The sequence below is a fragment of the Diceros bicornis genome, chromosome 15 (genome assembly GCF_020826845.1).
Source record: "Diceros bicornis minor isolate mBicDic1 chromosome 15, mDicBic1.mat.cur, whole genome shotgun sequence".
Classification (NCBI taxonomy): Eukaryota; Metazoa; Chordata; class Mammalia; order Perissodactyla; family Rhinocerotidae; genus Diceros; species Diceros bicornis.
The window spans coordinates 14,492,795-14,520,433 of record NC_080754.1 but is presented as its reverse complement, the minus strand read 5'-3'; the positions used below and the strand labels follow the sequence as shown (position 1 = coordinate 14,520,433).

At 39.8% G+C, this 27,639-nt stretch overlaps 1 protein-coding gene across 4 annotated transcripts in view; it reads right to left on the bottom strand.

The window, feature by feature from the left end:
- Positions 1-27,639, bottom strand: part of PHLDB2 (pleckstrin homology like domain family B member 2) — a 105,416-nt gene that overhangs the window by 62,748 nt on the left and 15,029 nt on the right. For 2 of the 4 annotated variants that reach the window (XM_058555767.1, XM_058555771.1), the window contains exons 1-3: positions 26,959-26,980; positions 22,918-24,266; positions 2,276-2,659 (exon numbers count right to left, since the gene is read on the bottom strand). In XM_058555767.1, the coding sequence (XP_058411750.1) occupies positions 2,276-2,659; positions 22,918-24,266; positions 26,959-26,965 (1,740 nt within the window). In that variant the 5' untranslated portion in view covers positions 26,966-26,980. Of the gene's footprint in view, positions 1-2,275; positions 2,660-22,917; positions 24,267-26,958; positions 26,981-27,639 lie in introns of those variants that run through there. The other 2 variants (XM_058555769.1, XM_058555768.1) reach the window with 1 other exon arrangement.

The window sequence follows — 27,639 nt, the reverse complement described above, 5'->3', positions numbered from 1 at the left end:
CTCACTTGCCCTCATCTAGGCAGCTGTGTGGTACCCAGAGGTGCACTTGATGTTTTCTGCCTCTAAAGGAGGCACAGTCTTATATCCCTTGCCACAAGGGCTGCTGCTCCAAGCTTCAGAGGCCTCCTATTCCACAAATGCATATTTGAACAATGAAAACAACTGTCACGATCTGCTCCTTTACACACCAACAGCTCTCATCACAGCCCTCTTCAGGAAGAAAGCTGTCTCCCAAAAGTTAGTCCTTAGAGAGGCACACAGCTCACCGTTTTCACAAAAATCTGGCAGACCTCCATGAAGGAAGACATGTGAAAGGATTAAGATGTAAAGGTAGTGAAGGATTTCTAAGTCCAGTGGCTGATGACAACAGCTCAAATTTTCAAATGATGGTCACGTACTTTGCCCGAACATCAACAACGTTTGATTCCCCCCGACAGATGCTAGTTTCTAACAGTTGCAACTTTCCGGCAATAGAGACAGATGTCCTATTCAGAATTACTCTCCACGGAGAATTAGTAAGGTAAACGTGGTTATCAGGAGAAAGAAGGGATTGAACAGTGCAGAGTCCTCATGTATACGATGGGAGAACTCAATAGGTAGGTAAGGACTTCTGACTAGGAACACTCAGTGAAAAAGTCTTGTTGCAGCCAAACAAACAAAAATAAAAACAAACACACAAATTCCTCTGAATAATACTCCAAGTGATAAATTACTTCCAGAACTTAGCTCCTCAATGATGTCTTTCCCTTAAAGAATCAGTATGTGCCCTTCTCTTACAACAAAAATTTAACTAATGTTATCTTTTTTATTTTTTGGTTCTTTGGCTATAATTGCCAAGAATCTCTGAGTTGAACTTAATGGTCAGAGTTGCTTAAATAAATTAATTAATCCTAATAAATAAATAAAGAATTAAATAAATTTTATTTAATTTCTTAAGAATTAAATAAATTCTTGTGACTATGGTACATGCTTTTCTCTCCTCGGTGTTCTAATTTTATTCTAATAAAATTTATATCTTTTATTGTAAGCTTTCTTAAATTTAATTAAATTTTCAATCTTTAAATCCTTAAAATTAAATCCTTTCTAGAAAACAGGTAGGGGAATAATCTTTTTTTCAATTTCATAGAAAAAACTTCTTAACTTGTGTGAAAAAAATAACATCAAAAAGTTTTCCTTGAATTCCATTTAAGAAATCCTCAAATTTGGAAGACATTTTTAAATTAGCAGAGAACCAGAAGACTAAGTAATAATTATGACTACATATAAACCTTAAACTCCTATACGTCCAAAAATATCATAAATGAAGTCAAAAGGAAGACCGATCACGATAAAAGACTAATTTCCTTACCACAAATAGCTCCTACTACTCAGTAGAAACAAGACAAAATATTTTTAAAAAATGGGCAAAGAACATGAATAAGTGGGTCAAAATACAAATGAACAACTAAAAATATGAAAAGATGCCCAACTTTATGCATACGTAAAGATAAACAAGTTAAAACACCTAGTAACTTAGCAAACCGAAAAGTTTTTGGAATACTCAGCCGTGGCAAGTGTATGGAGAACGAAGTGCACTCATAAACTGTTAGTGAAAACGTCACCTGGAGATACAGTCTTTTGAGAGTATAATTCGGAAATATTGGTTAAAGTGAACAATATAGAAAATCTTTGACCTAGCAATTCCACTTTTAGTAAGTGATCCTACAGATACATTTGCACAATTGTGCAAATATATATATTCCAGAATATTTGCTGCATATAGATTTTATCAGTAAAATACTGGAAACAATTTAAATAGTATTTCCAACCCATAGAATACTAGTCAGCCATTAAAAAGAATGAGGTAGAGCTGTGTGTACTAACATGCACAGATGCCCAAGACATGTAGTGAGGGAAAAACAGTGCAGAACACAATGTGTGTGTTTATGTGTCTCTGTACCTAGAATATACGGCCGTATATGCACAGAAATATTAGGAAGGCATGTAAGACACTTTAACTGTTTATCTCTCAGGTGTACAACTGGAAGGGGACAGGGAGAAGAGAAACTTTTATTTCTTTCTACTTTTCTGTACTGCTATATTTTTTACAGTGCAAATTTGTTACTTTATGGTAAACATCTAATTTGCTGCACCTTGTTTGGCTAATTACCTCTTAAATTGAAGCTTCACAGAAAACATTTTGGAAAACAAGCATGATAACACCTCTAGTCTCTAGGCCAACCAGACGCACAGTCCTAGGCCCTAAGTCCTAGCCTCCGTGCTCCCTCGGCTGTACCTTTGGTAGGATGCTTAGATAAGCAGACTCGTTGGAAGCTTTCAGAAAGGCAGAGGAGGGTGGTGGGGGAGTCCTGGTGAGGTCCCTGAGCAGTTCGTCGTTCCTGACGCTCCTGGGGGAAAGGAAGCTGGCACTGCTCTGACTGAGGGTCCCGAAGACCGCCAAGTCCGCATCGTGGACAGAGCCTTTCCGGTGGCTCCTGTATCTGGTGTCAGGGCTCACCAGGGCTTCTTCAAACACGGACTCCTCGTCGGAGAGTTGCAGCTTCTCCAGCTCCTTATTGATTTTCTGCACATCCGCCACGGTGGTGCCAGCGGACAAGCGGCTGTCCGGCTTTGTGTATTCAGCACAGAGACTGAGGATCGTCTCCAGACGCTGTCTCTCCTGGAACACAGAGAGGAGGGGAAGGGCGGTGAGTTTGTAGGAAAGGAGACTCGAAATAAAAAGACTGAAGAGGCTGGGACCACTGGTAATTTCATCCCACACAGAAATCCACAGACACTCGGCTGATGATGGTTTTCCATCATCTTTGATGGATAGCTTTAAGGATCCAGATGAAACCCAGGTTAACAATGCCTGATTGTCCTCCCAGACTCAGTTCTGGCTGTCCCCTTCATTTATGCATCCCAGTGCCGATCCTAGCACACAGCAGCACTCAGTAAGCCATTTCTTGATTTATCAATTCTCCAAACACTTCAAAGGTTTTCTTTTGTGAGGAAGACTAGCCCTGACCTAACATCCAATGCCAATCCTCCTCTTTTTTGCTGAGGAAGATTGGCCCTAGGCTAACATCCGTGTCCATCTTCCTCTACTTCATATGGGATGCCACCACAGCATGGCTTGACAAGTGGTGCGTCGGTCTGCACCCGGGATCCAAACCTGCGAACCCAAGGCCGCCAAAGTGGACCGCACAAACTTAACCTCTATGCCACCGGGCCGGGCCCTCAAAGGTTTTTGTAATCTCCATTTTCTAAAATCTTTATTCTCCCTTCCCTCTCTCTGCCTACCTTCAACAATATCTAGCTCTTTCATCAATATAGACTTAATATTTGTGCTTAAAATTAATTCTGCAACTTCCTATAGAAATATTATTCTACTGTTAAACACACAAAAGGATAAATGCTACTTAAAGAATCTTTTAATTTAAAAGACATAACTAGGTCTTCAATTTTTTCTTGAAATGCTTTAAAATTTTCAAAACTTTTTATGTCTCATCAGCAGGTAAAGGTCTTTTCCACCAACTTTTCACATGAGTAATTAAAATTATAATAAAGTAGGAATGTTGTGGGAAAATGAAAAACATTTCACATCATGTCCAGATAGAAAGACATCAACGTATTTCAAATACTGACATCATTAAATCTTTGATTCATTTAGCTGGAAAATAAAGTGATAGTTCATTTGTTTAAAAAAATCAATCTATAGGCCATTGATGTTATAATGGTACCACTTACTGACACTTCACCAAGCTCCCCATGCAAAACAGGTAGATATTTATGAGTTTTGACTTTAAGTAAATTTACTATATATTCGTGAACAATAGGATATAATTTATGAAATACTTATCATAAGCCTAGACAGCACTGTTTGGGATGGGGAACCTCAACATCTTCACCTCCCACATTAATTCCAATGCCAAAGTGAAAAGAAAAATAATAAAATAACAAGAAACATCTGCTGTGATTACATCTACCACATTGAAGAGAGAATTCAAAAGCCTTCCATAGAAAAACATCACTAACAAAATAGAAAGTTTTTAAACAGCACTGGACTGCCGTTTTTAATTTCTAATCGCAGCTAATTTGTAAAGACAAAATTCTGAAGGCAGTTAGCTCTGTATTCGTTGAAGGAGTATCAAATAGAAACGGTAAATAGCAACAGACCAACATAATTTCCTGGTTTCCCTTCAATACATTAATTAAATGACAAGATAGAAGTGATCTAAGGTGTATCTGACTTTTATCTGTCCTCTAAAGCAGCCCTCCCCCCCTAAAAATGCAATAGTTTGATCAAAAGCACAGTTCAAGTGGTTCCTATAGGCCCCACCTCCCCTTCGCTGCCTGAACTTCCGCACTCCAGCTGCAGCTCGGTCCTCATGGCCTCTCCCCACGCAGGCTCGCATCCCAGGAGCTTCTGCACCCTGTCCATCCAGGAGCTCTGGTGTTTATTATCTCCGCAGCTGCTACCAGCTGCCAAGCCCTACCCACCTCAGCTTTATGGGGAGGAAGTAGGGGGGACACAGTATTCATTGCCTTATTTTAAACTTCTCCAACAATCTAGAAAAGTCTACATGGGAATATGCAAAAACAGCCTGCAAGGGCATACGTGAGGGGGACAGGAACCAGGTGTTATATTTCACCCCTTTTCAACAGCATCTGCATTAAAGGCTAATGTCCAAAGAAAAGTTCTTTCCACCATTTAGGTGAAATAAATTAAAGCATCTAAACTCAATCTTTACTAATCTTTATAGATCACAGTGTGTATGCATTAGCCTTGACATTAATTACATTTGGGATTATCTGAAAGTGATCAATTTCCATTTACCAGGGCTCCAATGAACAGTGTGGTCTTCAAAAGCATGAAAGGTACTTCTGCCAAGCCTGTAATACATAGCAAAATTCCTCCCACATCTCCTTCCCAAAATAGTCGCTTTTGCTGCCAGTGCTATTGCTTAATTCCAGAGGGAATAAATGATCCCAGCCTTAAGATGAATGCTATTTCAGACAGTGAAACGCAGTATTCAAAGGCTTGTGCACAGGAAGTTTGGTCTACTGGTATGTGTTTCTCCCTATTCTTATCATCCCATTCACAGCCAATCTGTCCAGGCTTGAATCACACACACATGCAGCACTGCTGCTCACGAGTCTAGGAGAAATCCATGCCACCCCGAGACACACTGGCCCCATAAACGCTGCACCAAAGAAAAATAAACTGATGACGAGAAGTGCGTCAGAAGAAAGTCTGCAAGGCATTTCAGAGAGCACAAGAAGCCTTTTAAGGAAAACCCTGAACAAAATTTACCCTCATAAAATAATTCTCCCTTAAGCCCTCTTCACTCTGGAGTCTTGTTCCTTCCCATTCATCGCTCCAATATTCTCCACTCTGCGTGACCTAAAACCAGGGCGACCGCCCCCACCAGGAGACTTTTGAGAATCAAATAGGGCACTATTAAAAATTATGCTGGAACATCAAGCATAAACTGGGATTGGCAAACTGAGATGTACAGCTCCCTAACTAAAACTCAATTTTCTTTGATGCTTCACCTGGCATCTGCTGAGCTGGGAGGCCCCCTCTTTGAGATCTCCAATTCCTACCCATTTTTCCAAACCAGCATTCTACTGTGCATTTTCTTGAAAAGCCACCAGTATAGACTCTAAATATCAAAATGGACCAAAGTAGAGATTTACAAAGTAGGTCACTTTGAATCAAATTATTTTAAATACCTTTTCATTTTTTTCTCCCTCTCCATTTTCCCTTTCTTCCATCTCTATATACCACATATATCAAAGAAAGTTTTGAAGGGAACATAAGATCTTAAAAAATATACCTGAAGAAAATGGTGTGCAATTCTTTTTTTTTTTTTTTTTTCGGCCTTGAGCTAACATCTGTGCCAATCTTCCTCTATTTTGTATGTGGGACGCTGCCACAGCATGGCTTGATGAGCAGTGCGTAGGTCTGCACCCGAGTTCCAAACCCGTGAACCCCAGGCTGCCAAAGCGGAGCACGCAAACTTAACCACTAAGCCACTGGGCTGGCCCCCGTGTGCAATTCTTTCCCTAAGCAGTTAAAAAAAAAAAGTTGTGGGCTGAGTATATGTTTTTTGCCCTCAGAACTTGCTTTCTTTTTCAGAGGAATGTGTCTGGCATTGCCTCACTACAGTTCACAGCCCGCATCAGGGACCTCACCCATCTCCTAAACCCATCCAGTCCCCTTGTAATCAACAGCAGCCAGTCTAGGCCACAGGACTGCAGATATGATGCAGAAATAGATCATGTAGAAAACCAATGGCTGATACTTAAGCACAGGTGAAATCTTTGTTAAAATCTTTCTGTTATAATTAAATACACTGGGTCACTTATTACATAAAACAAAGGGTCAACCTTTAATGGTTAGAAATAATTTAGTTGAAAGGAGATTTTTTCTTTTTAAGAGGCCCTGTTGTAACTGATAAGTATGGCTTTACTTCTCTCTTCTGCTAATTCTAAGGACTCAATGTCTCCATAATCTTCAGTAAAGATCTATTAAATTACTCTCTGTCCAGTAATATGCTGGGGATACAAAGATGAAAAAAGACAGCATTTCTACTCTCAAATTTTTAACAGGAGGCACAAATGGCAATCAATTAAAGAAATAGTGATAACAGAGGTTTACAGAAAACCTATGGATTCACATATGAGGAAGCAATACACAAAAATTACAGAAAAGGAAATTTGAGCTGAGTGCTCATAGATAACTATGAGTCTGCCTGGCCTGTTGGATAGGAGGGCAAGGCATTTCTGAAAAGGAACCACAGAAGCAAAGACAGAGAGTGGTGGATTATCTTAGCATGCTTACAGACCAGCACCTACTATGTGGCTAGAGAGATTGAGTTCTTTGGAAGAAGAGGGACGAGGTACATGCAGAGAAATGAGCCAACTTTATTGCTCTTTATATCAGGACCCAAGAGATCTTGTTAGCCCTAAGTAAACTTTTAGAATAAATTCATGGGGTGTACCAGTGAGAGTCAGAGACCCTGGTCTAAAAGTGGATGGCAAAATGAGAAGAGCTGGAGCTGACAGCAAGTAAGCAGAATTTCCAGGACTCCACGAACAAATTCTGATGTCTCAACTAGGTCAATCAGGAGGAAAAACAGAAGCAATGGCCATAAGTCTTTTAGGTAGACCTATTTGTTTTTAGAGATAAATCCCTTGGGGTAGTAACTGGGACTTTTATGACCAATTCTACTCTTTCTGGGCACAGAATAAAACATTATTCTCTTCCCAACCCCCAAAGTGGATATGACTGTCAAACTCACATCAGCCAGTGAAATGTGAGAAGCAATGTATGTCACTTCCGCCTGAACAGGCAGCCCATGATTCATTGCACACCTTGCTTTGCCATGGCAGAATGACACTCCAGATGGTGTCTGGCTCCACCAGCCTGGACCCTGAGCGAGGAAACACATGGAGCAGGGGCCTCAATCAACCCATGCTGGCCATGGACTGTGAACAAGTAGACCTATGTTGTTTTAAGCCTCCGAGATAAGCTTTTTTTACACCCCCAGAAGCCATTAACAAACCTTGCTTAATTCAGGCAGGTAACTGGCCCAAAACTTGGAGACGAGGGACTCAGGGATCCTACTAAAGGAAGCTCATTTACTTACTGTGTAATAAAGAATTTGGTCTTGCCCAAAGAGACGTCTGGCCTTGGCTGTTGGCTTCTGGAAGGTAATCTATGTCATACTCAATAGAAGTGCTGTTGTTTAGGGCAAGGTTGGCCATACCTGATAATCTTAGGGTGGGGGCTTGACACTCCAGAAAGAACAACCATGTGGCTTAGTGTGGGGGCTTTGGGTCACATGGTATCAATTACCCTGGAGACAGAGATTCACATGTGGACAATCAATCAATCATGCCTATGTGATGAAGTTCCAAGAAAAACTCTGGACACTGAAGCACAGGTAAGCTGCCCTGGCTGCCAGTACTCCATGTGTGTTGTCACAGCCATGCGGTAGGGTAACACACCCTGACTCCACAAGCAGAGGACAGCGGCAGCTTCACCTCTGGAACCTCCTGACTCCGCCCTATGCGTCTCTTCCTTTGGCTGATCTTTAGCTGTAGCGTTTCCCTGAAATAAACGATAATTGTGACTATCATAGCTTTCAGTGGGTTCTGTAAGTTTTTCTATTAAATCATTGAACCTGAGGGTGGTTTTGGGCACTCCTTGAACTTGCAGTTGGTGTCAGATGTGAGGGCAGTCTTATGTGGAGACAGTGCTCTTTAACCTTGTAACTGGCCTTCACACTTACCCCATCACTGCCTCAGTATTGTTTTTGTCAGCTGAGGACAAATGATCAGATTAAGAAATTGTATATACAAGTAAGGAGTTTTTATTGTTTGGTTTTACAAATTATCTTCATGGAAGTCAGTTTAATGTCTAGCTAAAAATATTTTATTTTATAGACTGGTGGAGAAGTCTACCTTCAGGCTTGTGGTCAGGAAAGTGCTTAATTCTGCCACTCCTAGTTTAAACAGATGTGCAAGTGTACCCCATCAGAAAGGCTGAGCTGGAAAGAGGCTCGTCTGACAAATGAAAGACTAATGGCTTTGTGTGGCCGTATTTGCTCTGGAGGCAACTGCAAGTTATTTGGAGAGTTACTAAGAATGTAATAGCTACTAACTAATCGATAAACATTTGTTATGTGTAAATTACTATCAGGATATTGTATCACATACACCTAGTCTCTCTCCATAGTAGTGGATAACCAGGTATGAGAGAGAGTAAGACATATGCAAATAACTAGAACAACATTTACCCCTCAGGGATTTTCCAGTACCCGCTCCTCAAATACACTCAATACACTCAAATACACAAACACACTGCCTACGGAGATCAAGGCCATCCTGTTTAAACCCCCCAAACTTCCCTCCTCTAACTGTCTTTATCTAGTCCTCCTTTCTTACTTCAATGTACCATGGTGGCTAAGAGCTTGAACTCCAGAGCCAGACTGCTTGGGTTTGAATGCTGGTTCTATAGCTACTTGTGTGGCCCTGGGCAAGTCATTTAGCTTCTCTGAGTCTTAGTTCCTTGTGTATAAAACAGTGGATTACTGGAGAATCCACCTTATAGGGTGGTCATGAGGATTAAAAACACAAAACATATACATATATATGGGGAAGCAATACACAAAAATTACATATACATATGTATATGGCTGGCACTAGAATGGTGTCTGGGACACAGTAGACACAATATAAATGTTGGTTCAGTTATCTAGGGAGAGTCCCTCAGTCTTTCCAAGGCAAAGGCCTCTGCCTGCACCATTGCACCCATATTCCCTTCCACCATCCTGTGGCTTTGGTCTATCAGTTATCCCTTCTCGTACACTCTTATTTTCTCTCTATTGACTCCTTCCTCTCTGTCTGAAAAGGTACTCAAATCCCCTCCTTCCCTCAATAAAAAACTAAACAATAAATTATCCTTATCAGATTATGCAGTAAATCTGCTCTTCTCCTTCCCCATTTTCCTTCACACCCCCACACTTCCAATCTCAAAGAAGTTGCCAATGCTTGACACTTCATTTCCCATCATTCCCAGCCGCTTGCAATCTGGGGCAGTATGTCCTGCCTTTGTGCTGATAGGACACCCTGTAAGAAAAGGGGCACCTCCCACTTCTCCAGAAAAATAACGAGTAAAGTGACCAGAAACAGGAGAAGCACTTTGAAATAAAGATATCAGGACTGTTCATGAAAAAAGCTTAGTGCCTCTCTCTGTAACCTTATATCTCAACGATTTGTGGCGTAAATTGACTTCTCTCTCCCACAGAACCACTGGACGTTCAGAGAAGAATCTGTGTCTAAGTTTGATTAAGTGGAAGGAACACAGATTTGGATTTGAAGTTCTGGCACTTACCAGACCTATAACACAGACGTTCTTAACTTTAACTTTTCGAGTCTCTACTACCTGGTCTGTAAAACAGAGATGATAATATTAGCGCCTACCCTGGGGCTCTTGGGAGAAATCAATGAGGGAGAGTGTGTGTGAGAATGTTTTATATACTTTAATTGTAAAGTCTAAAATGGGTGCCTGTCACATAGTAGGTGCTCAGTGTTTGTTAACCATGATTAGAGACGGTTTCCATCAAAAATTCAAAGGGAAATAGGTAATCGTCTTGTGGGTCCTGGGGAACCATCTCTAATACTGGTTAACAAGCAAACCTAAACACCAAACCCAATTATTTTCAGGCAAAGGAAATACAGGAAAAATATGTAATGTGGCCAAATGTCTCCTTGAAAATTCACAAATCTATGAGGTTCCTTTGCCAGTCTGGAAAAAGAGAGAATTCCCTCACTGCCCCAAATTCCCTCCCCAGTGGGTCATGTGCCTGAGCCCCTGGCAATAGAGCTCTGCCCAGTCGCCATAGTAACTGAAGAAGGAAGGAATCTTTTCTGTCTCTCACTGCCTTTTGGTCCCTCCATCCCCACCAATACAGAGCAACATATATTCCCTACGGCATATTAAGTCAAGTGGAGTAGGCTCTAGAAAGAACTACTTTCCAAAAAATCCATTCTCCTATCCAGTGCACACACTTCACCCTTGACATAAAACCTAGGTTTCTATTTCACATGGCCCCTGGCTCCGCCTTCAACTCCAGAGACCATGAACGTCCCTGCCCTGTGAGTACAGACATCATTCAAATACCTGAGGAGCTTATCACATCCTGCCTTGCTCATACTCAGACAAAGAAATTCAGTTCTTTTAATCTCATTTCATAAATCAATTCCTCACATTCCTGATCGTTTCTTTAAAAATTACTATTACTCACCAGTGTGTCAACATCTCCCTTAAATCCACTTGCCTCTACTACTATTTCTAGCTGTGTCGCTGCTTTAGAAGGAGCTCGTGCTTTAAAAAAATATATAAATATAAAATAAGTATATATTTAATTCTTCACACATTTACTAAATACATTTATTAACATATTTAATAACATAATATTTTATAATATATAATTATATAGATTATATATAATACATATATATGCTGAGGTAATGTTTGTTTTTATTTTCATTTACATCAAACCCCGTGTCCTAAAATATTAATACTTGATTGGATTAATCCTTTTATGTTTTAGCCCAAGAATGTTTTCTCAACTTGCTTTCCCACCTCCAGTTATTACTTGCATTTGTTAGGCAGACTCAAGTTAATCTGTGACCACAACGACCTAACAAAGATCTAACAAAGACCTGGCAAATCTCTAGTTAGGATCTTCTGTATTGTAGCCCTTTTCCTGATGCCTTTTTGCATCATTTTGCCACTTAAAATCAACTGGCAGACATGCAAGTTATGAAAAGTTTTACTTTTATAAAATATTAGGCTTGAGGTAAACTATTCTTAAAATATTAAACGATATCATTTGAAAGAAAATGCCCATTATGAATGACTCCGTAACATTACTGCCTCAACTCAGATAATTTAAGGGGGAAAATAATGCACTTCTCTATAGACTGAAAAACACTGGCTATCAAGAAAGGAAATTCATGTGATCAGGATAATCATAATTTCCACATAGTGTCTAAGAAAAATATGCCAGATGTTTTTCCTGTTACGTGCACAGTGTTTCAGAAGGCAGTCGACAGGGTGCCTGAACTCTCTCTGTTAAAGAAATTATGATATTGCTCCACGTAGTTAAAGAAAACAGAACAAAACAAAAATCCAATAGTGCTGCCATTCGTTTGCATTTTCACCTTGGCTTAACTAAGTTCCAGAGGATCTTTTTGTTCGTTTGTTTCCTCTGAAAGATCATAGTCTGTAAAACACAATCCACTGAAATACTTTTAGAATTCTACGTAATATTTTATTTTGTTCAATCAAAACCAGCGCACGAGAGGTATTAAGACCTTAAGCTAAATCTTCACATTTGAAAATCTATCTTAAAAAATATAAGGAACTCTTTTTTTATGCAAAAAGAAGTTGGTAGTGGGTCGGCCCCGTGGCTTAGCAGTTAAGTGCGCGCTCTCTGCTACCGGCGGCCCGGGTTCGGATCCTGGGCACGCACCGACACACCGCCTCTCCGGCCATGCTGAGGCCGGTCCCACATACAGCAACTAGAAGGAGGTGCAACTATGAGGTACAACTATCTACTGGGGCTTTGGGGAGAAAAAGGAAGAGGACTGGCAATAGATGTTAGCTCAGAGCTGGTCTTCCTCAGCAAAAAGAGGAGGATTAGCATGGGTGTTAGCTCAGGGCTGATCTTCCTCACAAAAAAAAAAAAAAAAGAAGTTGGTAGAGTAAAAAAGTAGGAAAGCCTACACGTAAAAAAAGGAGGGTGACATCACATATCAACTGCAAGTATTATAATACAACTATCTATGAGAGCTACAGCACATGGAAAATACTGTGTTAAAATTTTAAAAGCATGCTACTAAATTTTAGTTATAGAAATGCAAAATAAGCAATGATACTTCTTCTTTCTATATTTGAGATGTTAAGAAAGTAGCTACATTTTCCTTTCTCCTAGGACAACTTTGAAAATTATAATCTCTGTCTAACATGATATAGGTCTTGGTCTTCGTGATCTGATAGAAAAGACAACCTTTCAAAGTTCCAGCTCTGTTATTCTAAAATCAAAATGAAAGAATACTGAATGTCTGAGAAACTTGTTCCTTTTAATTCCACTTAGCATTTTCTTAAAATTGTCTTTTCTCAAAATCTAAATTACAATCCCAGAGCTGGGTATGGTCTTAGCAATTTTGAGTGAGAAACATCAAGTCTTCCAAACCAAAATTCTTCAACAGAACATGTCCCCCAAGAAAGATTTCCCCATTGCGGTCAATTAGGCTTCACTAGAGCAAAGTTCTTGGCTGTTCTGAACTTCGAAAAACTAACCTCACTGACTTCCGCCTCTGGGAAGACGGTGGAGAGGTACTTTTCCCTGGTCCTCCCACTAAGTCCAGCTAAGAACCCTGGATATTTTATACATAAGATAAACAGAAGAAAATTCTGAAAGATGGAGAGAAGGCAGCAGATCAGCTAGGAAGCTAGGGACCCCAGGAAAAACACAGAAATGAGTTCTCTAGGATTTCCTTTTGCCTTATATATCCCAGACTCGGAGCTGAAGAAGAGGCGACAACCTGGCTCAGTCTAAAGAGAACTATGCAGAGTCAAAAAAGCCAAACTCAAAAGGTTACCTGGCATATGATTATATTTCTGTAACATTCTTAAAATGACAAAATTATAGAAATGGAGAATAGATGAGCGGTTGCCAGGGGTAATGGAGGAGATGAGGGTAGGAGGAAAGTGGGAGTGGCTATAAAAGGACAACAGGAAGAACCCTTGAGGTTTTAGAACTGTTCCGTATCTTGACTGTATCGCTGTCAATATCCTGGTTGTGATATTGTGCTATAGTTTGCAAGATGTTAGCACTGGAGGAAACTGGGTAAAGGGTACTCAGGATCTCTCTGAATTGTTTCTTATAATTGCAAGTGGATCTACAATTACCTCAAAATAAAGAAATTAACTTTTTTTAAAAGTGCCTTCCAATAGGTCGTAACCTGCACATTGAGAAGGCTGAATCAAAATTCTTCCACTGAAAAAAGGGATGAATGTGTTTGTATCGTAATACTTGTTTTGGACTTTTTTTTTGAAAAATCAATCTCAAACTTTAAAAATATTCTTCACAGCATATAGTCCCATAAACTTTTCCAGAACTGGAGAAGAAAAATTCACATTATAAGAATTCACCAGCACAGTCACTAAACCTATTATTTGATGAGAAATTTTTAAAAGGTAGATCAATAAATGGATTTAATGTAGATATACTAAGTAATTTGACAACAAATATGGGTATCACTTTTCCTATGAAGACTCAATAGGCCTCCCTTATCACCCCACTCCCATGTACCTGTTGGTATTGATATACTATATTTTCAATTTCCATCTAGTTTGTACCTTTTCCTATGAATTTTATTTATGAGCTTTATTTCTTATTTAACCACAAGACTTCATGTACTGATTTATCATTTAAAAAAAAAGATGCGACTTTCTCCATAAGTGACATAGTGGCATACAGGGCCTCCTTTTAGTCTGAGTTGCCTTCTCTATTTCAGCATTTAGCCCGAGAACGCTCAACTATGCTAAATAAGATTCAAAACACAATTCTGAATCCCTCAGGTCTGAGGAGGGATTTTTAAATGTGTGGCACCATCAAGAGGCAACAGCTTGTACTGCCACTGTAACAAAAACCTGGGGTTTGCTCTCAGGTGTAGAGGAGGCCGCTTTTAATAGCAACTGTCACAGACTATTGTAACACAGAATTACACTGAGACTTTGGCGCTGTTTTCCAGTATGGAGTGACTGGATTATTGCTAAATGCTATTTTTTCCCCTCCCCATTTCCCTTCCACCCATCTAGCCCTCCAACGGAAGAAGAAACAAAGATGTGACAGCTGTTTTTATTCTCAGTTAACTGGGGACAGTTGGCAATCCTAATTTGCTAATGATTAATTCCTTTAATATTTACTGAACATCTACATATATACCAGCAATTTGCTATTTAAAAGGTATAGAGAGGAAGTCTTCACTCTCTAATGACAAAAGGTGATCTGACCATAGACAAGAGTCTTCTTTATATTACCCACTAGTCAAAGATTTCCTCTTATTTTATTAGAAATGAAAGAAGTTAGCTTAGAGAACGGATAGTTGATTTAGGCAGTAGACAGCAACACCAATCTAATCCTGTGCTGTCCAATGTATTATTTCACCTTTTGTTTTTTTTTAGTTTTTCTTAACATAAGAAAATTTAAAATTACGTGGCTCACATTTATGGCTTGCGTTGTATTTCTTAGCTAGACTCTATAAACCATTCAAACAAGGCATAGCAGTGAAATAAGGCAGAGACTGACGGAGAATGACTGGCTGTTTTAAACACTAGAGCTGGGCCGGCCCCGTGGCTTAGCGGTTAAGTACGCCCGCTCTGCTGCTGGCGGCCCGGGGTTCGGATCCCGGGCGTGCACCGACGCACCACTTCTCCGACCATGCTGAGGCCGCGTCCCACATACAGCAACTAGAAGGATGTGCAGGTATGACATACAACTATCTACTCGGGCTTTGGGGGAAAAATCAATCAATAAATAAAAATTCAAAATAAAATAAAATAAACACTAGAGCTAAGGAAAAACAAGGCTCCACAGAAACAAATCAGTTTAAGGCTTATGCTAAATCTGAGGATTAAATCAATTAATATAACAATGGACATTCTGACTCTGACTATAGGAAGAGAGTCATAATTTCTAAATAGCCCTTTACAAAGTCTGAGCCACCAAGTTTATTTGGTTAGTAAACCAACCTCTCACCCCATTTGCAGTTTTAACTGGCTCACTTCCCACTAGTGCAAACTTTTTTTTTTAAATTAAAACTACAGTCAGGATGTAGCAAGAGGAAGGGCCACATCAGGAAGGAGATGCCTTTCAAGTCAGCCTGGAGGACAAAACAGTTTTCAACACTTAAGCTTGCCTTCACATTTCAAACACATTCTTCTTAGGGAAAAAAAAGATTAATATTATGGCTAGGCAACAATAGGCATTCTTTTAACATTGTCCATTCTGCTCCCAACCAAGAAATGCTGTCAAATTTACAGTACAAAAATGTCTGAATGCCCAAATAGTCTTTTGGAGTCAGGAGTCAATAGGCAATAGAGACAGCAAGAAGCAGGCAGAGGAGCAGAACACATCTACAGATAAAGTAACTTTCACCTGACCAGGCTCACTCTTCTTGGGTTCCCAGACAATTTTTCCTAATTACAAAACTAAATTATAAAACCTGTTTACTCTCTGTTGGTTAAAATGGTATCTGTGTCTTACCACCTTAAGGAGATTAGAGAACATACATATTTGTTTTATAAAATTTCATAATCCCTTAAATATGCTCAATTATACTTGTACTTAATTTTAGAAACATGAGATCTATGGTCTACTCAACAGAGTAGGTTTTTGTATGAACCTGGAGAGCACAGCGCTTACAAAGAATGCTACAGAATTTTCAAAATAAAGAAAAATAACTCATAGCTCATTTTCACCTTTTCTTTTTTTTGTTTGTTCTTTTGGTGAGGAAGATTGGCCCTGAGCTAACACCTGTTGCTAATCCTCCTCTTTTCTGCTTGAGGAAGAGTGGCCCTGACATAACATCTGTGCCAATCTTCCTCCATGTTGCACATGGGACGCCTCCACAGCATGGCCTGATGAGAGGGATGGAGGTCCGTAGCTCCATGCCTGGCATCCGAACCTGTGAACCCCAGGCTGCGAAGCAGAGAACATGAACCCAACCACTATGCCACTGGGCCGACCCCCTTCACCTTTTCACTTTTAGTTGAAAATTGGAAGGGAATGTCTACATTTCTGAAAGTAAAAAGAATGCATTTATGCTGAGATATTTGCATTCTTTTGTATAGAGCTTCCCTGTACTCTGGAACTAAGAGCATAAACTTAAATTTGAGGTCTCTGGGAACTAGAGGTACAGACTACAGCTGCAGAAGAAGCAAAGCCAGAATGAAGGTCATGAATGGGTATCAAAAACATTCATTTACTCTTTTCAAAAACATATATGCAATGATTCCCATACTCTAGTCATCTGGCTAGAAGGTGGATGCACAATGGTGAGCAAGACAGACCTGGTCCCAGCCTCATGCAACTTAAACTTTTTCAGTTATAAAATACTTTCAGAGAAGCTATCAGAACAAAACACCTTCCAAACAGTAGAGAATTGCTGACCCAGACATTTCACCTGTTCAAATAATAACTACCATGGAAATATTAACATGTGTCTTGAAAGAAAGCCAACCTTATCTTCAGGGTGGTGGAGCATGTGAAAAGTTAGAAAGCCTTATTCCATGGTGCCTCATGACAGCTGGCATCATATTACAACATGTTTGAGAAATGAATACCAAGTGTGGCCCTACATCATTCTAAATGGCGACAATGCTGTTTATCAAGGCACCACAGATGACTGTCATCAGCTGGAAAGAAAATATTGGATTGCTACAGAGCAATTTGTGGGAATCTATTGGTTCTCCACAATAGCATACAGACGCTTTTGGCAACACAACCAAATGAATACTCTTAACAGCAGTAGGGTTTGCTTTAAATTTTTTATTTTCCCCTTTTCTTTTTAAAATGACTTTAACTGCCCTGGACCAAAAGATGAACTTGATGGCCATCACTACCTCTGTATTACTGGGAGAGATGCAGGTATCAAATGAGATGAATAAAAGAATATCCTCTCTACTTTATGATGATTTCTCTAGCCTCTTGAATATCTAGTTTGTCTAAGGATCAGCATCCCAGCCCACTAGAGACACCTTACCTATTACGCTTACTTGGAGAACAGCTCAGAACCAGGGAATTTAAATGACCACTGAGCAGCCCACAGGGATGTCACAAGATCTGTGAACTGAAGTTCACACACTTCACACACACAGGACCCTCTTAAGCCCTCACCTGCACCTAGTAACTCTTAGTTTGGAATATTTCTAAACAAGGCTTGATATCTGTTTCTAAAATCATAACAACAACAAAAAAAAGTCTGGCATAATGACAAAAGCAAGAATTGGCAGCTGAGAGCAAGAAAGAAGAAAAATTATCAAAAACTAAACATCTCAAATAGCACAGCAGTTGGAAGCTATTTAAGGTAGACTCAAAGAGAATTATTAGACCTCATTAATAGGTCCTTGGAAGTTCATAATTAGGATTCAATCTTTAATACTCAATGTAATTACCTTGAGTTTTCAAATAAAGACTGAACAACAAAAAAAAATCCAAATGAAACACTGGTATAATCACAGCTAAGCTAAAAATGACTACAGAAATTATACTTAGTGAACCAGCTTTACCTTGCTTGGTTTCCTCATTAATGAATTCAATAAATCTGTGCCATCTTTTCATTCTACATATGTATTAGAGTCATGTTTATTTTTTGAAAATTATGCTTGGACAATTTGGAGGTCCCAGTGAAATGTCCAAGTGGACTCATCCTGTAGAGTCAATTAAACTGCATTGCTCAAGCAGTGCGTCTCATGGGCTGGAAGCCCATGCACAGCTTTCCCTGGCTCCTGGAGCACATCCCAAATGGCTGTAGAATTTCACCTTCATTGTCTTGCCATTCTCTGGAGTTTTTGTTTTCCTACTCTGTCCTCATGCTTTTGTTTCTGATTCTCGGCCACGTTTGATAAGGGTTCTGGTTTGCACACAACCAGCGGTTGTCTCCACGGGCGGCAACAAAGACTGGGAATCTGGTTTCATGGTCTGACACTTGGTGATCTGTCAGGTAGAATTGGAACCCAGCCTTGCTCAGGTGACAGATGACTGAGCATTTGTTTGTTGTTGTTTTTAATTTGTTTATTGTTTTTCTATGTGTAAGCTCAAATCAGGACCATACTGTGTGCCCAGTGGAAAGGCAACCAGTCTTTTGAGATCCGGAACGGTGAGATTTTCTGTTCTAGTGTTCGCTCTCGATCTGCAGCTGAAGCTGTAGAACTTGCATTGTAAGTTCTTTAACTGTCTGTCTCTGTACCTGAGAAAAAATTCACTGTGTGTGCGTGAAATATTTTCCTAACTCCTGAGGATAATAATAAGTTAAAATAAAGGACCTCTGTTCTGATTGGTTTATAGAGACCAATAAGCATTTAAATAAATCTAACATACTCAAAATTCCAAGAAAATAAAATGAAATTCTAATAATTTAAATGTGTTCTCCTTTTAAGAGAAAGACTTTAGAGAAACTGCTGACTTCAGTAGTACTTTTTTCCCTTAGAAAACAAGTTGACATGATTAAAGTGCATCCTTACACCAATTAGACTGATTTGATAATTTGGTTTAAAAGCTGTATGTCTTTGCCTTCTTTTGTCAGTGTATAGTGTAATACAACTGTAATTTCATTTTTTAAATAAGTTTGGATTTGTTTTATCATAAAAAGATTAGTTTATATGAACATCTTAAATGTCTTATATTAGTTTACTGAAAAGATAAGCTAAGCTTACTTCCCTATAATGTTTAAGATGAAGAAAAATATAAAATTTGTGCTCAACTAAACTGAATTATAATTGTGACAGACCATTTTATATCAGTAGTAATTATGTTCCCTGATGCGTCAGCTTAAACATAATTTCTAACATCTTTAAGTATTTCCGTCTTAAAGCGTCTAGTTGTTCCAGAATGTGAAGGAAGATCGTGAAGAACAAAAGTTGATGGAAATTTAAAAATTGTAGGTTTGCAGAAAAGGAGCTTTATTTGACTTGGTTTATAATGCTTGCAAATAGTTAAGTCTATAAAGACATAATAAAATGTTAAAATTTTGGCAAAGTTTTCACAACCTTGATGGGTTTATTTATGAAGTATTTTTTTTTAATGTAATGCATGACAAGTACTCTATTAATGTAAGACTAAAATGCAACTATCTCTACTGAGATGACAGATCGATCTTGGAGAAATCAGCCTATGCTTACAAGAGGGAGTAAAAGGTCGTTTTTCTAGATAATCTGCCCATAGAATGGAGTTTTGGTATCTCACAAGAGTAACTTTTCATGGCTTGTGTTAACTGGGATATATCCTTGCATAGCTAAAATGACAAAAAATAGTTCCTCCTTTCTGAATGATTTAAGATTTCTTGTTTATTATAAAATAACCTACTGTCACTTTATTAGGTAACCAGACTGCAAACATTCATTGTTCTCAGGCATTCACAATCCACTATTACTCAGGTGATGAAATATCTGATTAATATTTGATTTTGCCTTTCCAAGATTAGACTCTAAATTCAGAAAAAAAATTTTTTCCAAGGTATTTTTTATACCTGAACTATCTGTAAGTTTCCCCCAGAGGACCCCTGGGCAATCACAAGGATTTGTTTGTTAACCTTACAAAAAGAAGGGTGCTAGAAATAATTATGTTTGTTTACCACGCCCCTTATTTATAAATAGCTTAACATTTTCAAGAATCGCATAGGAAGATTTGTCAAACCAACTGAGAGGCTCAGCCTTCCCTAGGCTAATTTTGCACAGATAAAATATTACAATATAAATAAAGTTCAGAGATTGCCTACTTTATAGAAAGGCCCTGGATATACGTCAATGTCCTTACTCTGTAACCTGTTCTTACCCTCAGGGGAAACATTGATTAAATAAGACCAACACCTTACATCCTGATAGAAGATTTTAAGTCTCCTTCTTGCTGATACTGTCTGTTAACTACAGATTAACCACAGACACTTAGTCTTCCTCAGGAAGTAGTCTCTGCTTCCCTCTCATGCTTACCTCAAGACTCTGCTTAAGTTACAGACTAGAATGTACCCTTAACAAAGAAAGACAGTCTCCGAGCCTTGTGGATAGAACTTTACCAGGCACTCTTCAAAGAAGAGACTTACGGGTAGAGGCTTCAGAGCTGACATTATGTAGACGGTCCTAGGCAGCTAAATCAGAATTTCAGGACTTTTTTTATTCCAGAAATAGATGACTTCATGAAATCAAATTAATGAGCCAAGATGCAGAGGACTAAGAATTAATTACATAGAACTGGTTGAACTGATACCAGAAATCTCCTTTCTAAATGAGGATATGTGTTTTGGAAAATTATTGGTATTATTTTTAATGTTCTATTTTCTGATGGGAAAAACCTTTTAGTGCTCATCTTGATCTATTTCTAACCCTTAATTTAGTTGATTCTGATTTTGCAAATGAAATGGAACATTCTTTTAATGGTAGCTTGTTCTCCTTGGTCCCTCAGAATTCAGGAAGAAATATTTTTTCTGAGTCACTTTACTTTTTTTTGGGGTCAGGAAGATTGGCCCTGAGCTAACATCTGTTGCCAATCTTCCTCTTTTTGCTTGAGGAAGATTGTCCCTGAGTTAATATCTGTGCCAATCTTCCTCTTTTCGCTTGAGGAAGACTGTTGCTGAGCTAACATCTGTGCCAATCTTCCTCTAGTTTGTATATGGGATGCAGCCGCTGCATGGTCCGAGGAGCGGTGTAGGTCCACGCCCAGGATCCAGGCCTGGGAACCCGGGCTGCCAAAGTGGAGTGTGGGAACTTAACCACTAAGCGAGTCACTTTACTTTTAATGGCAATAAGATTATTTGCACAGGCTCAATAAGAATCTGTCCTCCCTTTTACTGGGATGTAGACTACACAACAGAGGCCAAACCTAGAGTGTCATATTTAAAAATAAGCCTCATTTCATCAGATACAAGGCCATTATTAAGGAAAAAGGGTCATAACTTCATATTTGGAGCCAATATCTGCAAAGGCTCTCCCAAGAAGTTGAACTAGGACCTGTTTGTAGCTTACAGAGTACCAACCTTACAGGCAGTAAGGAAGGTCACTTTTTGGATTGCCAGGAACCTTAGCATATTTGAGGAAACTAGAGGAAAGAGAAATTCACCAACACTTATATGTGCTAAAGATGAAACCTGGTGGAGATGAATTTCTTGAGTTTGGTTTCCTATTCTTGGAACAGAAGAGTAAATAAGAGCATTTAAGGAAGATCTCTGGAGTAATGGAAGCCTTTGAAATGCTCTCCTAGATTCCTTAATAAATTATCAGATAGAAGTTAATTCTCTGGCTTTATAACAACAGTTGTTCAGCACAGTGTAGTGCTAGATTTGCTATCTATACACACGAAGGCTTTTATATGCTAATTAAAACTTTTTCTGAACTTATGTCAGTGAATCAAGCCCAAACACAATGCCTTTTTGTTACCATGAAAAATCTTTGGAGATTATTTATGACAATAAAGGGAACTGTCATACTGGAGCACTGTCTAACAGACCCACCCATGGAATACTGAATTCTCTAGGGGTATGCACATTAATTCACTATTATTGATTAGGATATTTGGAAACTCTGTAAGGATAGACATTAACTTATCAAAAACTATGAGTGATGCAAATGATTCTTTCTCTAAAATTTTAAATAAATTTTGTCCTGTATAGATGCAAATAATTTCTGTTCATTATGATCCAAAGGTTACAATTTTGTTGTCCTGTACAGCATTAACTACTTTTGTATGTGACTCAGCAATCTTACTCCAGCATACTTTGTTTTAGTAACTAAAATACTTTTGATACTCCTATACTTCAGTAAACCAGCTTTACCATCCTGCTGATTCCTTCATCAAGGAAATAATTAATCATTAATGAATCCAAATAATCTCTGATATGAGTTCATCCCCCCCCCAAAAAACAAAAAAACCTCTGCTTAAAAGAGAATAGAAAAATGCATCAGTTTGTTCTCATTCATTAGTGGGACTCATGTTTCTTCCTTTCTTATTATTTTCAATATTTCCCACAATAAGCATAAATCCATTTTAAACAGAAAAAGATAACTCAATAAATTTTGTGAGTATGTGTGGTTTGGAGTCACTGTATGTACTAAGACATGGGTGAAGGTTTGTGGTGAGTGTGTAAAGCGCAGAAGAAAGGTTGAGCATCACTGAAGCAACCTTTCAACTTTCTAGACAACTTTCCATACAGAAAAATTTACTGCCTAACTCCTGATGAGTTGTGATTTCACTGATTATTTCCATCATACGTTTGCACACGCAAATTTGATGATATAAATAATACAAATGAGTGTTTCCTCATAGTCTTAAAGAAAAAGTCTGTAAGACATAAGAAATTCAGTAAAATTCACAACTACCTTTGTTAGGTTTATCAAGAATTTATACTTGTGAGAACTCTGCAGAGCAACTTATTATAACATTAGGCACATGCAGGCCCTCAAAATACCCACACGTGACTAATAATATCGATCTGGGAAGAGGAGGAATAGCAGGAGAAAATCTAGGAAGGAACACCAGTGGCTGGTGCACATGGAAATTCTACAGGCCCACATATATCTTTGGAGTTTGTCTCCAAGAAGCTGTTCAATGAAACAGTGAGGTCAAGTCGGATGAAGATTACCAATCGCTCCATCTCCTGCTCCCTGAGTCTCTCCTCCCTCTGCCGCCGGTGATAATCCATCAGATCCTCGCGTCCTGAAATGGAGCTAATGCTGCTTTTCCGTTCCCGAAGGACAGGCTGGGGAGTTCCTGAGGCCTGTCTGAGGCTGTCCAAATCTGCATCATCAAACTCGACAGATCCACAAGAGAAGTTCCTCCTGGCCACAAACACTCTGTCCGGCTCTCCGGGAGGAAGTGAATGACCCGGGCTGGTCCCCGAGTAGGGAGCCCTATCAAGGTCATCAGAGGTACAGGAGGAGGTGGAGGCCAGAAGCATCTTCCGCGCCACTCGAGGACTGGCAGGGATGCTGAGGGTGGAACTTACATAAGGACTGCCCTCAGACGCAGAGGTTTTATAGGGTAAAGCCCCTGAGCTCAAAGAAGAAAAATTCAGGTAATTGTCGTTGTCTACTATGCTATGAGGTAGATCCTTTTCCCCCAGTTTCGTTCGTTTGGAATTGCCCAGAGAGTTTCTCGGAGGCAAGCTGAGAGGCGTCAGCTGGTTCTCCGTGGCCCTGTGCAACCTGGGGAGAGACCGGCTATAGGCTCCCATATGGCTCAGGCTGCCGCCCGAATACTTCCTCGTTCTTCCACTGATGTTTTCAGACGTCAGCTCTTTGTGTCTGGCAGACCTGGGCTGAAGCATCAGGTTGTCCTGCATGCTCATTTTCCGGGCTTGCTTTGGGCTTGACGGCATGCTTGCCGCCCCTGATCTGCTGATGGGAGGGGGGCCAGTGTCACTCAGCGAACTGCCATTCCACATGGCCAGGAGCGAGCCAGACACTTTTCGGCCTTCCAGCCCTCCGAGAAAGTAGACATTGTCATGGGATTTATTCCTTGAGCTGTATTTGGAATAGGGGGGCTTCTCTGAGAGCCTCAGGGTCCTTTCACTGTCCCGGCCAGTATAAGGATCAAAGTCCGCTCTCCCAAGTGGATACCCACTGAGGGAAGGCGAAGTGCTGAGTAAAGGAGTGGGAGGTTTCATGGAAATACTTTTGTCAGTTCCATCGCAAGAGAACTGCTTGCTTCCCTGGATTTTGGCCAAGGAGGGGCTACTTCTGACACTGGTTCCCAGGGGAGAAGGGCTTCTCTTAGCAGGCACAGGTTGTGAGAGGGTTAAATAGGAGCCGGAATAGTCTCCATTGGCTTTAAATCTCAGACTGGAAGAATATTTCTTTGGGCTCAGGCTCTCCATCATGTTTTGGAAATCGTTCTCGAGGGAATTTGCCGCCAAGTCTGCCTCTAAGCTACCATTCTGTAAAGCCAGCTGCTTTTGCATGTGGCTGTGCTCTGCCATAATCTTGTTGGAATCTGTAAAGGAAAATAAATGAGAAAGTTTTACTTAACAAAGAAGATTTAAAAAGACCAATCACTTGTCAGCCTACATCTGAACAAACAGCCCTGCAGTTTGACCTAACGTAATGAACAAACACAAACTCTGTTTGAGTCATAAACCTGGTAAAAGTCTACTGCAAAATGAAGATGAACAAAGTCCACAGATTTGGGATGTATTTTGTACAAAAGAAAAATAACCCAACCGGACATCAATGATATTTGAGAGGAACAAATCCCTATCCAAGTACAGGTGCAGGACGAGGCTGGTACATAAAAAAGACAATTTCCCTGTAGTGTTCTAGTCCTGGCGGACCGGACCACCTGCTTCCTGAGCACTTAGCAAACACCCAGAGGGGGAATGTAATGCATCTGCCTTTAGATGCCCCTGCTAGAATCATTAACTGCTCAGAAGCAAAATCCTGAGGAAACAAAATTCACATTCTGACAGAGAAAGAAAATGTTATGTTAGACACTGAATAATAACACGAGAGTTAGAAGATGGATTTTTAAAAGGGGAGTTCCCTAGGAGAGTTACCTTCTCAACAAGAAGACTTAATAAAGTTCCTGCAGCCATCAGAAAAAGGAAGGCAATCATAGAGGAAAGAGTGCTCCCCAAATTACTGCCAGAGTCAGGGTGGAGCATTTAAAAGCCTGAAACTGATGTATCCTTCCATTGCCGGGTACCCCAAATGCATCATGCTCATCCGTGATCTCAAACTCCCCTCTCACAGAAACATCTTTCTCCCTCTTCTGTACTCATCTGAACCTACCCATTCTTCATGGCTCAGATTAGGACTCTATCTTCCATGATGAAAATCTTTTTAAAAATTTATGCAGCCATAAGAATACGTTTTGGACTCCGGTTTGAACAACATTAACTTAAGAAACTAAAGTTTCAGTCTATGAAAATGTCTTTTAATTACAAATTATCACAGCAAATGAGAAGGTTTATATTTCTAACCTATAAAAAGATTTCTTTTTAGATTACCAGTAAAGCAAAAACACAATTGGACTCATGCACTGCTAAAACTGTTCTCCACCTCCTCAGGCACCTCAGATGCTAGTTATTGCATCTCTGATCTATGCATAAACAGTGTCATTTACAGTTAGGAATTAATTTCATAATGTGCTTGTATCCGTAACTGCAGCACAAGTTTAAGGAAGAGGGTCATGTCTAGTATTTCTATCTCATCTCCGCCTTCTCCTGACTCCTACTGTCCCATAGGTGAGACATTCAATGAACACAGGTTTTCAATCACAGCCTTCCCCATTCCCTCCCAGCCACAGATAAGGATCTTCACCTTGCTTGCTCAGCCTCACAGACTTCCTGGGCAAATTCAGGCAGCCTAATAAGGAACTGCTTCTTATCCACACGGTGGGGCCAAGAAACAGTCTGGCTGCTTAAATCCGAGGGATGGGCTGAGCACCCATCACCCCGTAAAGCTGCAGCTCCCCCCAACAAGATCTGCCCTGGGTTCCCTATCCTCCATTCCAGAGCCCTGCCCTAATGGATGAAAGCATCATTTATCTTTTGAAGTGGACCTCAAAAAAAATTGAGGTTCTCCATTAAAATTGGCTCCCAGCTGGGATCTGGTCCTGCCATTTGGCTCTTGCTGGGTCTTTCATTCCTCAAGGATGATGGCTTGAGGAAGCTTATCTCTACCCTCTCCTATCCCTCTCAGCATTGGTCTACTACTACCAAATCTGACCTTGAAAGCAACACAGCTGGTTTGAGACATCTCTCACCATGCGCCCTTGGAGGACTGAAACCAAGATGACCTCTTGGTCATTGGCCTTGGTCTATTCTATTCCCAACTAACTTCACCTCTGGTTGGTTTCCCACATTGAAATTCCAGGAAACCTTGGCCAATTCCCTCAAGTTAAATATTTTTGCATTGAGGAAACAAGGAAATAGGTGGATTCTGAGGACATTACAGTGTTATTTATTATGGAGGAGAAAACACCCAAATGCCCCAACAATCGGGAAAAGTTAAGCTACTTCATAGCAGTGAATATTACACAATGATTTAAAATCACATTTTGAAGTATATTTTACAGCATAAAAAGTACAATCATATAATATTAAGTAAATTTTAAAAACCATATATACAATGAGTGCAATTTTCTTATACAGTCATGCATCGCCTAATGATGGGAATACAAGTTCTGAGAAATGCGTCGTTAGGCGATTTCATCATTGTATGAACATCATAGAATGTGCTTACACAAACCTAGATGGTACAGCCTGCTACACACCTAGGCTGTATGGTGCTAATCTTTTGGGACCACCGTCATATACGCAGTCCATCACTGACCAAAGCATCATCATGCGGTGCCTTACTGTATACACACCCACCCATACGCATGGATTACATACCAACGCTCAGGCCAAAATCTTGCAAGTTATCATTGATCTCCTCTATCACTATCTCCTCTATCCTACCACCTCTATCACCTCTATCACCTCTGTCCTCATTTTATCCATCAACAAGTCCTATCAACATTGTCCTTTAAACACATCCTCAACGTGATCATTTCTTATCATTTCCACTGCTATCTCCCTATTACAAGCCAACATCTTCTCTTGCTTTGTCTGTCTATATGTCTTTTCCACAACAAGAACAATAACAATGGAAGGGGGTTCCTGTTCTGAACACAGTCCACCCACCGGGCATGAACTCGAATCCTTCCTAATGGCAAAAACGTCTCTTGGTGGAAATCTGGCCCCATTTCCAAGGAATCCATCTCCTTTTCCAACTTCCTCAGAGTCATTTGCTTCAATCCAGCACCTTTCCTTGCTGGTGCTCATGACATAAGCATGGCTTCTTTTCCAAGAGGGATGAATCCCACTGGCACAGGTGCAGTTTTTGTTTTTTGTTTTTTTTAACAAGAAAAAAACAGTTTATTATCAGGTTCAGTGCACATCATGGGGGAGAAACCTAAGCCAGAAGTAACTCAAAATGGCAGCTCAGAATTCCACCTTCTATAGCATCTTCAACAAAGGACAATAAAGTTGTAGAGAAATGACAGGACAAAGAAGAGCAGTTTTAGGCTTCCAAGGCTGACAGACTGTGGGAAGGGAAATATATGAGAGGAAAGTAATGGAGCAACGTTTGTTTGCAGATTAAACAAGAATAGAATACAATAACAAGAAATCACACCAAAAAAAGTTAGTAGCGGTTTTATCTGGGTGGTATTACTAGTGATTTTTAATTCACATCTCCCAAACTAGTTTGTATTTTCCACATTTTATACAATGTATTTGGCTTGCTTTGACAATTAAGGAAACATAAGACACTTAGTGTAAAATACTAGAATACAATCTGTAGCAATACCTCATTTTTAAGTT